Here is a 13,946-nt window from a genome sequence, read left to right as displayed (position 1 = left end):
TCCATTTATGGCACAAAACGTAAACCTGTTTCTTATAGAGCACATATGAGATTATGTCTTCGCATGCTAAAATGCAGACTCCCACTTGTGTATCATTACCTATTTGGAATGACTAGAAAAGAGTGCATTGCATGATCATTTCATTGCTATCATATAAAAAATATTGCTCCATTACCTGAGAAACTCTACGGTTTTTGGTTGAATACAACTTAGCAAAAGGGAAGTAAGGTATTAAAATGATTGAAATAACCCTAAAAACAAGTCATGTGTGAGGCACATGACTTATATTGGATGGAAAACTTAACAGAGTTAGGGAGAGATGACAAATTGCTTAAAATTTTAGTTTATATGACAAATTGAAAAATGCGTATAAGTTCATATGACATTTCAAAAATTTTCCCTTGATTTAAATATGGATTACTTACAATCTTCAATTGGGAATGTATTAAAGATAAGTTTTGGGTAATTAATCCATATCTTTAATGCTTTGGGTAATTAATTCTTATCTTTAATGCTTTGACTTTTCATTGTCATCTAATTTGTGACGTATGACAATATTCTTCAACATTCTATATTTATAATGGCATTGTAGGTGCTTGCGATGTGACGGATACGACTTCCCTTAGTTGGTTTGGGCAGCATAGTCCTATGCATCTTTGTTAGCTTGTGCATGAAGACTACTAGAATTTAAATTTATTTATGCAAATGACAATTATGGTTAAAAAAATAAAAAAATGAAGAACTGCTGGAATATAAACTTATTTATCTCTAATTGACGTTTATGCTAAAAATAAAAAATAACAAATAACAAATAAAATAAAGCACTAGTGGAACAGGCTTGATGTGGTAGCATCAACCTTTGTAACGATCAAGATCGGTAAGACCATTAGTCCATACAGTTTTCCATGTACCATTAGAAGATTTAGCAGCTATTGCGGCCCTTGCTTCCTTAGGTGGAACTCCAGGTCGAGGAGTTACTTGAAATTTTGCCAAAATATCAGTATCTTTTGTTTGAGAGTCAGGAGTATAATAAGTCAATTTATAATCTTAACTATAGCTTTCAATCCAACACTTAGCTTTAGTCTCTGTTTGTGATGACATAAGGCCCTCCCTACAACTAATCAATTAATAATTCTTTTAAAAAAAGAGTCTACTCAACATAAATTATGAAGTTAATGAAACTTTTCACAGGAATGCTTTACTTATTTATCTTTGATTGACACTTACACTAAAAATAAAAAATAAAATAAAAAGGAAGCACAACAACCGGGGGGGAGTCCAACTCAGAAGACAAAATTTCCAAACTTTGATTAGCTACAACCTTTGTCGGGGTGTGACCGGTTGACTCTGCAACAATCGCCTTCCCTATAGATAATAGTGCCAGGTTCAAGCAATTTCTCAGCGACTTCCAATGGATATGTTTCTTTTTATGATGCATTATGAGAAAGAAAACAGCTAATACAACACAATATGAGAAATAAAACAGCTAATACAACACAATTTAGGAGGCAGGAGATCTCGTAATTAAAGAAAGCTTTTTACATGCGTGTGAGTGTGTGCAGAGAGGTTAGTGAAAAATAAAAGCATATGTAGTGTGTGATAGGAAAAAAAAAAAGAAGCTAAAACCAATGTTTGAGCAAAGGTAAAAATAGGATGTGTTCTGGCTTGCTTACTTAACGCTTTCGTTAAGGATCTAATCAGAGTCAAATTTGGATTTGAAAAAAAAAAACCTTCCTTTATTAGCCGGAGCCGAAGTGTACTCTTTGATCTTTAGTAAAGATGGATTAAGCCAAAAAACCTATTTTTTTCTTCTGAAAAGTCTCAACGTCCTCGATGAGGGTCGCTCTGCGAGACGCCCAGCAGTGAGGGCTGCTTACAGCTCCAAACCAAAGAGGAATCATTTGGCCTACAAGCCGATGCTTTGACTGGATTGACCAGTTGGTGGGGCTGCTGCTTCACATGTACGGTGCCGTTAGTAAAGAGAAATAATGTATCCGATTAGAAAATTTAATACCTTATCGTATATTTGGTTCAACCTTTGAACAAAAGTATGCAAATACAAATGCATGTAGTACTACATATATGGCGAAGAATGTTTTTGTAAGTCGTGCATAATGCAAGATTCAAAAAAGTATAGTTACGGGCAAGTAGTGCCGATAATAATAAAATTGTCGGATTGTGTTTGTCATCTAATTCGTGACGTATGGCGAGATTTTTCTACATTTTATATTTATAATGACATTGTAGGTACTTGCGATGGGACGTGCGACTTCCCCTAGTTGGTTTGGGTGGCATAGTCCCTTGCATCTGTGTTAGCTTATGCATGAAGACTACTACAATACAAGTTTATTTCTCTAAATCATACTTATGCTTAAAAAAAAAAAATTAAATAAAGCACTACTGGAATATAAACTTATTTATCTCTAATTGACATTTACGCTAAAAATAAAAAATAAAATAAAGTATTAGTGGAACAGGCTCGATGTGGTAGCATCGACCTTTGTAACGATCAAGACTGGTCAGACCGTCAGTCCATACAGTTGTCCATGTACCAGTAGAAGATTCAGCAGCTACCGCGGCCCCTGCTTCCTCAGGTGGAACTCCAGGTTGAGGAGTTACTCGAAATGCTGCCAAAATATCAGTATCTTTGGTTTCATAGTCAGGAGTATAATAAGTCAATTTATAATCTTTAACACCAGCTTTGAATCCAACACTTGCTTTAGTCTCTGTTTGTGGTGACATAAGTCCCTCCCTACAACTAATCAATTAATAATTCTCACAAGAACAAGGTCTACTCGACATAAATTATGAAGTTAATGAAACCTTTCACAGGAAGCACAACAACCGGGGGGGGGGGGGGGGGGGGGGGGGGGGGGGGAGTCCCACTTAGAAACAAAATTTCCAAGCTTCGATTAGCTACAGCGTACCGATGAATGATGTAAAATTTATATTTAACCATTTGGAGGAAAACGAAATTTCTAAAATTTATATTTAACCATTTGGAGGAAAAAGAAATTTCCACTAACTTGTAAAAGTATAGTAAAAGGAAGAAGAAGCACGGTGGAGGTTGGAAAAGCAAGGTTGATTCTGCATAGATGTTGGCTAAGGCAGGTGGGTTTGGCGTTTGGTGTGTCAGTGTGTGACTTGTTGATTGTGCGCCAATCACCATCCCTACAAATAATGCCAATCATAGCGCCAAGTTCAAGCAATTTTTCAGCGCCTCTCAATAGCTGCTTCTATCACAACCAATGGAACTTTGTCACCTCAACAATGGTTTCAAAATTGATAACAAATGCCTCACTCAACTCATCAAGGAGAAAAACCTACACCTTCTTCGAGAGCTCGAAGGCATTGATGGCGTTGTATCAGCTCTCCAAACCGACATTGAGCGTGGCATCGACGATGATGGTGACAACATCGCTCGCCGGCTTGAAGCATTCGGTTCAAACACGTACAAGAAGCCGCCTTCAAAAAGCCTCTTCCATTTTATGCGGCAAGCTTCTAAGGATCTTACCATTGTCATCCTCTTAGGCTGCGCTGCGCTCTCACTTGGATTCGGCATAAAGCAGCATGGACTAAAAGAAGGATGGTATGATGGAGGAAGCATCTTTGTTGCGGTTTTTCTTATCGTGGCTGTATCTGCCTTTAGTGACTACAAGCAGAACAAGCAATTCCGGAAGTTGTCCAAAGCAAATGAGGACATTCCAATTGATGTTGTGAGAGGTGGGAGGAGGCAACAGATTTCAACCCTCGATATTGTTGTTGGAGATGTTGTGTTCTTGAAGATTGGGGATCAAGTTCCTGCTGATGGATTGTTCTTGCGTGGACATTCATTGCGCATGGACGAATCAAGCATGACGGGGGAGAGTGAGCATGTGGAAGTTAATGGCGGCCATAATCCGTTCTTGTTTTCAGGAACCAAGGTCGTTGATGGATATGGCGAATTGCTTGTGGCTTCAGTTGGCATGAACTCAACATGGGGCGAAATGATGAGCTTAATCAGTCGTGACACGAGTGATCAGCAGACGCCATTACAAGCGCGGCTAAGTAAACTAACCCCGCTGATGGCGAAGATTGGTTTGGGTGTTGCACTCATAGTTTTCGTGGTCTTGTTAGCACGTTACTTCACGGGCAACACAAAGAGCAAGAGTGAATTTGGCAAGTTTGAGGGCAGCAAGATGAAGATTGATGATGTGGTGAATGCGGTGGTAGATATGGTAGCAGTTGCAGTTATTGTTATTGTGATTGCAATTCCTGAAGGCTTCCCGTTGGCTGTCACTCTGACTCTTGCTTATTCGATGAAGAAGATGATGGCGGACCAAGCATTGGTAAGGAGGCTCTCTGCTTGCGAAACAATGGGATGTGCCACCGTAATTTGCACAGACAAGACAGGCACACTAACGCTCAACGAGATGAAGGTTACAAAGTTTTGGCTTGGACATGAATCTGTGGAAGATGATGCTGGTTATTCATCAACTTCTCATTGTCTTCTCGATTTAATTCGAGAAGGAGTAGCGTTTAACACAACCGGTAGTGTTTATAGGCCTAGTTCAGGATCGGGATTTGAGTTTTCGGGCAGTCCTACTGAAAAAGCCATTCTTTCATGGGCTACTCTGGAGCTGCACATGGACATGGAGGAATTGAAGAAGCAATGTGTCATTCAACATGTTGAAGTCTTCAATTCGCATAAGAAACGAAGTGGGGTTTTGATGAGAAGGAAGGCTGACAATACTACCCATGTGCATTGGAAAGGAGCTGCAGAAATGTTACTAGAAATATGCTCGAGTTACTACGATGCATCTGGTGTCACGAAAGATCTGAATGATGATGAAAGGTTGAAGTTTGAGCAGATTATTCAAGGCATGGCAGCAAGCAGTCTCCGATGCATTGCATTTGCACACAAACAAGTTCAGGAAAAGCACATTAATGACGAAAATAAGTACGAAAAGCTCGAAGAAAGCAGCTTGATCCTTTTAGGATTGGTAGGTCTAAAGGATCCATGTCGGCCAGGAGTGATGGATGCCGTAGAAGCTTGTCAGTTAGCCGGGGTGCAGGTGAAAATGATCACCGGCGACAATGTTTTCACCGCTACAGCAATAGCTAGCGAGTGCGGGATACTCCGGCCTGACCAGGAAGCCAAGGAAGCAGTGGTAGCAGGTATAGAATTTCGCAACTACACGCCAGAGCAAAGAATGCAGAAAGTTGATGGAATTCACGTGATGGCGAGGTCTTCGCCATTTGATAAGCTTCTGATGGTGCAGTGCTTGAAACAGAAAGGCAATGTAGTAGCTGTGACAGGTGATGGCACGAATGATGCGCCCGCACTCAAAGAAGCGGACATAGGACTCTCGATGGGAATTCAGGGCACGGAAGTGGCGAAGGAGAGCTCAGACATTGTCATTTTAGATGACAACTTTGCAACTTTGGTAACTGTTTTAAGATGGGGAAGAGGAGTTTATGCCAACATCCAAAAGTTTGTTCAATTCCAGCTCACAATAAATGTTGCAACTCTTGTGGTCAACTTTGTGGCAGCTGCCTCGGCTGGCGAAGTACCTTTAACAGCGGTCCAGCTATTGTGGGTGAATCTGATTATGGATACAATGGCGGCTCTAGCACTCGCCACCGATAAGCCCGCCAAAGAGCTCATGGAAAGGCCACCCGTGGGTCAGACGGATCCTGTGATCACCAACGTCATGTGGAGGAACCTTATACCCCAAGCTTTGTTCCAGATAGTTGTGCTCTTGATCTTGCAGTTCAAAGGCAGATCAATATTTGGTGTTAGTGAGAAGGTAAACAACACGTTGCTCTTCAATGTATTTGTGTTTTGCCAAGTGTTTAATGAGTTTAATTCAAGGGATATGGAGAGGGTTAATGTCTTCGGAGGGAGTCAGAGGAACAAGCTGTTTTGGGGCATCGTCGTCGTAACAATTGCAGTTCAGGTGGTTATGGTGGAACTTCTGAACAAGTTTGCAGATACAGAGCCGTTAAGTTGGGGACAGTGGGGTGCATGCATTGGGATTGCAGCCATATCTTGGCCTATTAGTTGGGTTTTCAAGTTCATACCAGTTCCTGCTAAGCCAATATTCAGCTCTGGGATAGTAAACGTGGGTTAGAGCAGTTGGCCGAGGCAAAGTACCTGTAGCATTGCACCCAAGTTCAAATCCCCCACCCTATATATTAGAGTAATATAGAATTTAATGCAACTTCAAATCCCCCACCCTGTAAATTAGAGTAATATAGAATTCAGTGTGTAAAATTATGGAGCAATTAAATAAGATTGACGGTGCATGGTTGAATGCAATGAGTATGGATGGTTCTGGATGGGTGGCGTGGAATTGTGGTGGTGGCGAAGGCGGAGGCGGAGGCGGTAAGAGCTGCTGCGCCGATGGTATGTGTGGAGAAAGAATGCTGGTTCTCATATCTAAAAATGTTCAGAAGTCAATCTGTCATCCAAGAAATTTAGATTTGATCATGCTTTTCTTTTGTTCAACACCTTAAATTATAGCCGGTGCATACAATAGAGGAGGGTTTTGACAAATTTAAAGGCATAGCATTATCTCTGTTCTATGGAAGAAAACCACAGTACATGCGATGCGGGCATGCACAAATACAGCGATGCAAGATGCAATTACGGGGCGTTAATTACAGTTGAGGCGAGTATCGTATCTCTGCACCAAAACCTCACATGGTTTTATTAGAAACTGGTGAGAGAATCTTAGGAAATCTTGATCACACAAAGGAGACTAATTAGCGATCAAGTAATCTTGATCGCACAGAAGAGACTAAATTAGCTACCTCCCAAACAAACAGTGAAAGTACAATATGATGCATCGGTTCCATCTAAGCTGGAACTGCTTCTGGGACTCTATCATTGTCCGCAGGAACCAAACTATCATAGTAGTCGACAAGCACCTTCCAGCCATTAGGGCACATGAATCCTTCGGGAGGGTTCTCTTTGTTCCTTGCAAGTGTTCGCATCTGTCATGGTAATTTGAAGCTTGTTTTAGATAAAACAAACTTATACACTTAAACGCAATGTGTGTTTCTTTAAATACTACTTTGAAGGGTTGATTATAACAGTAAAGAAACTTGTTGGATATAACATTAAAAGGACATGTACCTTTGTGCCGGATATGAAAAGGAAGTCTTGAGGCCTTGAGGGATCAAAAAATGCCATTTTACCTTGAGTTTTATCATAAGCAGCAACCTGCAAGGGAATAACTTAACGATGACGAAAGATATCATAGAAGAAGGACAAGAAGTATCACAACCAATTAATTTATTTACCTTGAAGGGAAGGATGTTAAGTCTCTCAAGTCCAGGTGCCATACTTAATACTTTCTTGCCATGATCGGCATCATACAGATCTCTATTCTCTGTTGGATGACCCATCCCTGCAGGGTCCCGACCAACAATGTAAAAGTTAGCGCCTGCATTAATCCTAGCCTTTGCGTGCCACTGCACCTCAGTTGGGCCAGCATAGTGCATGGGAGAGGGGAATATGGAAACCACAGTCGTCTCAGGATCAAGAACACCATCCTCAAGAACCTGAGGGAACATTAGATGATATCAAACAGAATCAGTATTTGGCTAAGGACAAGCAGTTCTATACAATACGTATCGGTTCCAGCATCACTGCACGCAATTTAGTTAGGGCTTTCAACAAACAACAAGTTTTAACCTTCTCATGTTGTTTCATTCGCCAACTAAGTGGGACGTCATCTGCCTTTGTATAGCCTCCCAATGGATGAAGCAAGAGAATGGGGTTCTTGTATCCCATCTCAAGAAGTCGACGACGGGTATCGGTCATCAGTAAAGCATGTCCATTATGAACAGGATTTCGCAGCTGAAACGCAAATACAGCGTCAGCATTGCGCTTTGTAAATTCTTCACGGAGTTGTGTAGGAGACAATCGGAAGCGATCAAGGCCATCATTGTACTTTATAGGGTCTAGAACCTCTAGGTCACCTCCAATCAGCCAGTTTCCAGCATTGGTTATGGCTTGATCAACATAAGGCAAACCAGGGGCAGTTGTTCCCCAAGTGCGGGCAATCCGTTCTTCTTTAAGGTGCTTATAGATCTCAATACTGATATGATCAAATAAATAAAATAGCGAGGTATTAGAAACCATGGTAAGTCATGGGATAAGATGTACAACTTTCATACAGTAACTACAATTTGAATCCAAAATGAGCAGAACATGTTCGCATACTCAGGTTTTATCGTCAGACACATAAACGAGAAAGTAGAGTACTACACTTCCCAACTTTCCCCCTACCACCATAGCATTATCACAGTGTTCTACGACATGGTATGCATCACATGATGACATAGATATACATATACAACCAGTAATAGGCCAGAAATATACGACATGCAAACTACATCATTGCAAGGAAATCGCAACGATGTTGTAGAACCCAATGTTATAATGCCACGATGGTGGGGATAAAAGTTGCAATGAAAACTTAGGTAACGTGTTAACAGACAATTTAAGGAAAGAGGAGTATAAAAATGAAACGGCCACAAGATCAAACAGGGAATACAACAACAAATGAGACCGAGTAAACACCGCAAATTACCAGTTTGACCTTTTAATTAAAAGGGAATATGAATAAGAAATATAAGACAAAAATGTAATTTCACGTAATTAAATTTTGTTGTTCTTTTTTTTTTTCAAAACTTAACCTGCAATCCTAACATATTTCTAATTGAAAAAAAAAAAAAATTAAACAACATATTTCCACACTCACGTTTTCTATTACTATCTTCCTTCCTCCTATTTCGAAAATAAAAATAAAAAATTTTCGCACACGCCTGTATGCTAGTAAAATATATAAAAAAAACACAAGCTCCGAAAAGAAAATAGAAGAGCATCTTACTCTTTCAAAATAGCGATCAGATTATCATCCGAGTCGAGGAGCGCGACACGGGTCGACTCGCCGATACGGCGTTTCTGCGCGTCGTCGATGGCCAGGACTATCGGCACCGACATATTCACGACCGACCCGTCATCGAGTCGGAGAGAATTGAAATGAAGTGTTTGGAGGAACTCGGATTCTCTCATGAATCCACGGAGAGGGCTCGACCAGCCTTCGCTGATCACGTGAACCCATTGGAGGTCAATCCTTGAAAGATTGATCCTGGGCAGCGCCGCCGCCTCTTTCTTCGTCTCGCCTTTCTTCGACTCCTTGACGAAGAGCTCCGCCAGCTTCCCGCCGTCCGGCTCGATCAAGCCGTTTGAAATTCGGAGCCTTTGGCGGGTCCTGGGCTTGGACCCGAGATGGGTTGAGAGCTTGAGGACGGGGGCGAAATGGGCAGATGACGGCTTGGGGAAAGAGTGAGAGGGGTAGGGGGTGTTGACGAAAAGGGTGGCCATGGACGCCATTGAAGGAGGTGACCAAGGTCCAAAGGCCCCTGTTTTTAATTTCTGACTGTCTGGGTGCTTCAGAGGAGCAGAATTTGGTTAGGAGTTTATAATTAAGTTGATAATAATGGAGGATTATTTGTGGGATTAAAAAAAATGAAAGAATCAAAAGTGTAATTTGACAGGTAGGGACAAAGGGGAAGTCTTATCAACAGGATATCAAATTCAGGATGGTGCGATTTGAGTGGGAAAGCATGATTTGGGGCTTAATTTTCTAGGGAGTGCAGGTACAAATCTTGGTGTTCAGCAGAGGATGAACCTGGACCTCTTTTTGCATTTGGGAGTATTTTGTTGATTCCTTTTTAATTCTTCCGTCGTTATTGCTTTGCAGTTTTGGACTCGTATGGAAACTGCCGGTGCGGTGAGGTGCTTTAATAATACTGACAAGTGGACCGTACATTGCCCCATGAGAGGCAACTATTAAATAATATTTTTATTACTAATTTTTGTTATTAAAGGAATTAAATAATATAATCGTATCTGACAATCCTCGTTTGAGCAAGAAAAGAGTCGAATTACTCAATCTCCGTGGGATAACCAATCTTAATTGTAGGGTATTGCTACAAATTCATTTTACTTTTTGCACACTCGTTTAATTTTTTATCGTTGGATCAAATAAATTAAATAAATTTATCAATAAAAATTTAATAAGAGCATGTGAGAGGAAAAATGAATGTTATTATAAAATGATAGATAGTCTATAAAGAATTTCATTTTAAAATAATCTCATTAACATTTTTCTTTTTCCTAACAAAAACTCAATGATTAGACTCTAACTACGAAAATTTATTAATTAAGTTTGATTTCACCCAGTGTGTATCTTCGGATGCCTAAAATGCCTCTAATGACATTTTGACATTGGATTGTAACTTGAAAAATGTTAAAAATATTCTCTTTAAATATGACTCTCCACTACTTTATAATTTCTCTTGTATCTTTTATCTTCATTTATTATACAACTTATTTCATCATTAAATGTATGCATGGTACATAACTTATGCAGTTTGAATAAATATAAAGTCAATGTCATGATTCAAAGGCATATTAATGACATGATATTAGGGTTTTGTTGTCCACCCATTTTATTCAATTTTTTATTTCTTACACCATCTTCAAAGAGAGGTTAAATTTTAAACAAAATTAAAATTTGGCAGCTTAAGTGTCATTTTGACATTTTAAATTTTTTTTCTCTCCATCTAATATGTCAAATTTTAAACATAAAATAATATTTAATTTTTATTTTGTGACATCCCACATCACCCAGGGGAGTGATCCTTAAATGTATATTCTCATCCCTACCTAGCACGAGGCCCTTTGGGAGCTCACTGGCTTCGGGTTCCGTAGGAACTCCGAAGTTAAGCGAGAAGGGGGCTAGAGCAATCCCATGATGGGTGACCCACTGGGAAGTTGCTCGTGAGTTCCCAAAAACAAAACCGTGAATGAATGGTAAGCCCAAAGCGGACAATATCGTGCTACGGTGGTGGAGCGGGCCCGGGAAGTGGTCCGCCCCAGGCAGGGATGTGACATATTTTCTTTACATTGGTAATGAAAGAAAATGAATTAAAAAGTATAAAAATATTTAAACATTGCATTGGTAACAATGTATTAAAAGGCGGGGGTGTAACCTAGGCGTCCAATGGATAACCCAGCCTAGGCGCGATGGCACACTTAATCCAAAAATTGGGGCGTGTTGGCCGTCACGTGAGGGTGATGTAGCCAAGTGCGTAATGTGGAAGTAGAAGAGTGAAAATACGAGGAAAATAAAGTCGACGAGATAATTTACAATAAAAAGATCATTGAGTACTAGTAACAAACATAGAAGGAAAAATGCAAAGTAGAAGTTCAAGTATCCTAGGTGCAGTCCAGAATAAACAAACACTACACAAGTGTTAACCAGAAAGTCCTACATGGAGGATGCTCTGTCAGAAATGCCTCGATGCCTTTTTCGTCACCCACATCCTCGCTACCTAAAACCTGGAGGGGTGTAAAACAGAAAACGTGAGTGAGCAAAAACAAAGCTTTTCAAAATCATTTCATTCTCAAAAGTTATAACCCCTCTCTGTAAAACCTGTATACTTTCCAGAAAATACTATACGTACTTGTATATCAAATCATGCTAAAATGATAAAGCTCAAATATGCCATGCCAGAATATGCCGCGTCAGAATATCCAAACAAATAGTATAAGCATCAAGCAGGTGAGATAAAACAAATCATAATGTGCCAGTAATATCAGTACGTTAGCCGGAGTCACCTAAAGTGACCTGTACGGCTGAAACTATAGCTTATTAACCACTATCCTGCACATGAGTTGGAATCACCTAAAGTGGCATGTATGACAGGCTGGTGTATCTAAATACGCTCAGTGCTACAATCACGTGAAGGCTATGCGATGTATTGCAAGTCACCTACGAGTCGGAACCACCTATAGTGGTATGTACGATAGGCTGGCACCTGCCTTGGATCCAAGGTGAGTGTACGGTGCAGGAGGTGAACGATCACGTGAAGGCTAGGCCCTACTCAGGCGGAGCACAATCACCGAGATATAGCAATACAAGCTATAACTCAATCACATCAACACCACATCTATCACTAACAACATACTCACCTGACTTACCTGAGCGTTCGCGGCACCAAAGCATAACCAACATAATCACAATAATAATATCGACAATATTCGACATGGCATTTCAATTATAAAACCATTAAAACGTAATTTTTGGAAAGATACCAATCAATATATATATATATATATATGTATACTGAAAACAAAAGCTCACTCACTGATACGTAGAAGGGTCGTAAGCCCTGAGCCTCGTGTGGCTGCGCTAGTCCTCCGGATAGTCCTCACTTATATGCGAAACAATTATATAAACGTCAAATTAATGCACATAACCAACCTTAGGTAATAACTTCTCACACATTGCTCAAATAGGGTGTTTGAATATACCAACGTGCTCTACTCAACCTCACGAACATCCCCACATTTTTAAAATAAATTTCCGACCTTCCACGCGCTGGCCAAGGCATGGCTAGACGCCTCGGTCACGCGCGAGCACGTGCCTGCCAAACGCGTGGAACCTCAACGCCGTTAGGGAATATTCCGTTAAAACCCTAACAAAAGTTAACGATCGTTACCTGACGCTGTTAAAATATTCCGTTAACTCTGACGGAATATTAGCCTCATTCTCCGGTGAGCCTCGCTGGTTGCCGCCGTCCGCCACCGTCAGCGTCGTCGTCTGCAACTAGAAATTTCACCGGTTTCTGGAAAAACTTCGAACCTTAATATCTTTTTCATTTCTCAACCAAATTCCATGAAATTTGTACCAAAATGAAGCTTACAACGAGTAGAAAAAAACCTTCCCACTTTTGGAACTTAAAACCTGCGGAATCTCGCTGAAGAAACCTCAATAATCTGGCCAAACCTGCAACTCGATGAACTTGAGCTTCCCGACGTCCAAAACACTTCAAACTTACTCCCCAAGCTTCGTGAAGACGTCCTAAAGCTTCCTAGAACCTTAAAAACTTCTAAAAACCTCACGATCACGTGTGCATAAACAGTGCACCAAATCGGGGTTCTATGGTTCACGGGTTTTCGAAGGTTTCACATCGATTTAATGGTATGGATGAGCTCCTGAGCTCACAAAGAACATAAAAGTAATCTCCTCGGCGTCGATCCTTGAAAGATGAAGGTAGTTTGAAGAGTGACCGTACCACTTGTACGGATAACGGATGAAATCCGAGAGAATGAGAAAGAAAGAGAGTCACGGGAAAGAAGAAGATGGGTGTGTGTGAGTGTGTGGTCCAAATGGCAGCCCAACAACCAAAAACAAAACAAACCAAACACCCTACAACACTAATTAACGTCCAGGGGCAAAATCATCATTTCACACCTACGGTACAAATGATTCGGGATAGGCTGTCACACGCGAACCGTGAGGCGTGAGGCGAAGCCTCACATAACGTAAAATTTTAATATTATATATATATATATACGTATATTTATAACAATATAATACTTTGTAAAAAAATTATATAATTATAACTAAATCAAAGATAATATCGTCTTCCTTATTACTAAGTCTAGTTGTACTTGGAAACGATGTCATGTAGGCTTAAAATGTTGGAATTATTTATTTTATTGTAAGCAATTATAGAGAACTTCAAGGAAAATAAGGATGAGTGGTCACAATTATAGGAAATTTTCAAGCAAAATAAAGGTTGAATGTTGCAATTATAAGTTGACATACCCCGACCCAGAATGTCCACCTGGACACCCAAATTGCAATATGTTGGCTGACACTTGGGAGATGACGAAGCCATAAAATGTAGTGATGTGGAAAATATGAATAAATTAAAACCTAAAATGACTAATTTAGAGTGCACATGTGAGAAGGATTGAACCCATATCACACAAGTGATGTCAGAGCATAGATAAATTACAGTAAAAGAAGAGTAAGGAAATTTATACCGAAAAAGAAGTCTCCTACATAACAGCTTTTACCAACAATTCTTGTTAT

The 13,946-nt window shown here is 40.1% G+C and overlaps 2 protein-coding genes across 2 annotated transcripts; one reads left to right on the top strand and one right to left on the bottom strand.

The window, feature by feature from the left end:
• Nucleotides 1–3,047: 3,047 nt before the first annotated feature.
• LOC103941109 (putative calcium-transporting ATPase 13, plasma membrane-type) lies at nt 3,048–6,601 on the top strand. Its single transcript, XM_048572111.1, has one exon. The coding sequence runs from the start codon at nt 3,249–3,251 to the stop codon at nt 6,111–6,113; it is 2,865 nt and encodes a 954-aa protein (XP_048428068.1). The 5' UTR covers nt 3,048–3,248; the 3' UTR covers nt 6,114–6,601.
• Nucleotides 6,601–9,451, bottom strand: LOC103941106 (ATP sulfurylase 1, chloroplastic). Its single transcript, XM_009351285.3, has 5 exons — nt 8,883–9,451; nt 7,682–8,087; nt 7,288–7,548; nt 7,121–7,207; nt 6,601–6,978 (listed from the first exon to the last, which is right to left on the bottom strand). The coding sequence occupies exons 1-5, from the start codon at nt 9,386–9,388 to the stop codon at nt 6,841–6,843; spliced, it is 1,398 nt and encodes a 465-aa protein (XP_009349560.2). The 5' UTR covers nt 9,389–9,451; the 3' UTR covers nt 6,601–6,840.
• Between the last annotated feature and the right edge of the window lie 4,495 nt (nt 9,452–13,946).

This window comes from the organism of the source record quoted next, unplaced genomic scaffold, assembly GCF_019419815.1.
Source record: "Pyrus x bretschneideri cultivar Hongxiangsu unplaced genomic scaffold, Pyrus_bretschneideri_v1 Contig6, whole genome shotgun sequence".
Classification (NCBI taxonomy): domain Eukaryota; kingdom Viridiplantae; phylum Streptophyta; class Magnoliopsida; order Rosales; family Rosaceae; genus Pyrus; species Pyrus x bretschneideri.
Note: the sequence above shows the minus strand (reverse complement) of the source record. Positions and strands in the feature narration are given on the sequence as shown.